Source organism: Limulus polyphemus, unplaced genomic scaffold (assembly GCF_000517525.1).
Source record: "Limulus polyphemus unplaced genomic scaffold, Limulus_polyphemus-2.1.2 Scaffold1387, whole genome shotgun sequence".
In the NCBI taxonomy this organism is placed as follows: Eukaryota; Metazoa; Arthropoda; class Merostomata; order Xiphosura; family Limulidae; genus Limulus; species Limulus polyphemus.
The window spans coordinates 96396-97292 of record NW_013666997.1 but is presented as its reverse complement, the minus strand read 5'-3'; the positions used below and the strand labels follow the sequence as shown (position 1 = coordinate 97292).

The 897-nt window shown below is 27.4% G+C and overlaps 1 protein-coding gene across 1 annotated transcript in view; it reads right to left on the bottom strand.

The window, feature by feature from the left end:
• Window positions 1–222: 222 nt before the first annotated feature.
• The window catches only part of LOC106463369, a 13549-nt gene continuing 12874 nt past the window's right edge, over window positions 223–897 (bottom strand). The window contains exon 6 of the mRNA XM_013923393.1: window positions 223–511. Within this exon, the coding sequence (XP_013778847.1) occupies window positions 447–511 (65 nt within the window). The 3' untranslated portion in view covers window positions 223–446. The remainder of the gene's footprint in view (window positions 512–897) is intronic.

The following is an 897-nucleotide window of genomic DNA, read 5'->3' as shown; positions in this document are numbered from 1 at the left end:
AAAGTATTATTATGCCACTTTAGATCGTCTGTAACGTCTAATAAGAGATGGCGTTATTTTAACTGCAATATCAGCTTTTACAGTAACATTTCCCACAGTTAAATTAACTATTTTCATTTTTATTCAGTGTCCCTTCTTAAACTGAAATAATGTCAGTATTGCAAATGAAATCAAAAGACACGTTATATGGTATGATGTAAGCAAGACACCGAAGCAAATATATGCGAGGTACTAACAAAAATTTATTTCTGAAGTTAAATTTTTATCTATTGCTGGAATACAACGTAAAGCAAACACTTATCTAAACTTTTATAGCAGTTATAGTTTCTATTTTATCCTTTTCAGGTTTTTTTTCTTTCATAAGAAAATATTATTAGTTAGGGGAATAATACTTAATTTTCACATAATTCTTATTCGATAACTTTTTCTTGCCGGAAATATCAACTTCAACAACGTTCCAACCAAATTTCATTCCGTTGATCATTTTCATTTCCAGTCACCTCGTAAATAGCTAGAGGTTAATGAAAATATTTTAATTAAAATTCAAGCTACTCCCGGACTTTGTCCAAAATTTTTTAAACTTATTCCATGAACCTCAAAGTACATATAAAAATGAAACATCTCCAGATGAATTCTCAACTTTAGATCTGATAAAACATTCACTGTAAGTGATCTTTTATTACTCTTCGTTATATACTGAAAATAATTATCATGTTAGGGCTACCTGTTCTTATGTTTATGCAATGTTTTTTAAACCATATATAAATTTATATATATATATATATATATAGTAGTCTTACTTACACATATTGTTCGAAGGAAAGACTCGTTAGTTTAAAAACTTTAAAAACGTTAAGTTTTAAAAGTTTAAGTAGTGTTAATTAATTTACCTACCTA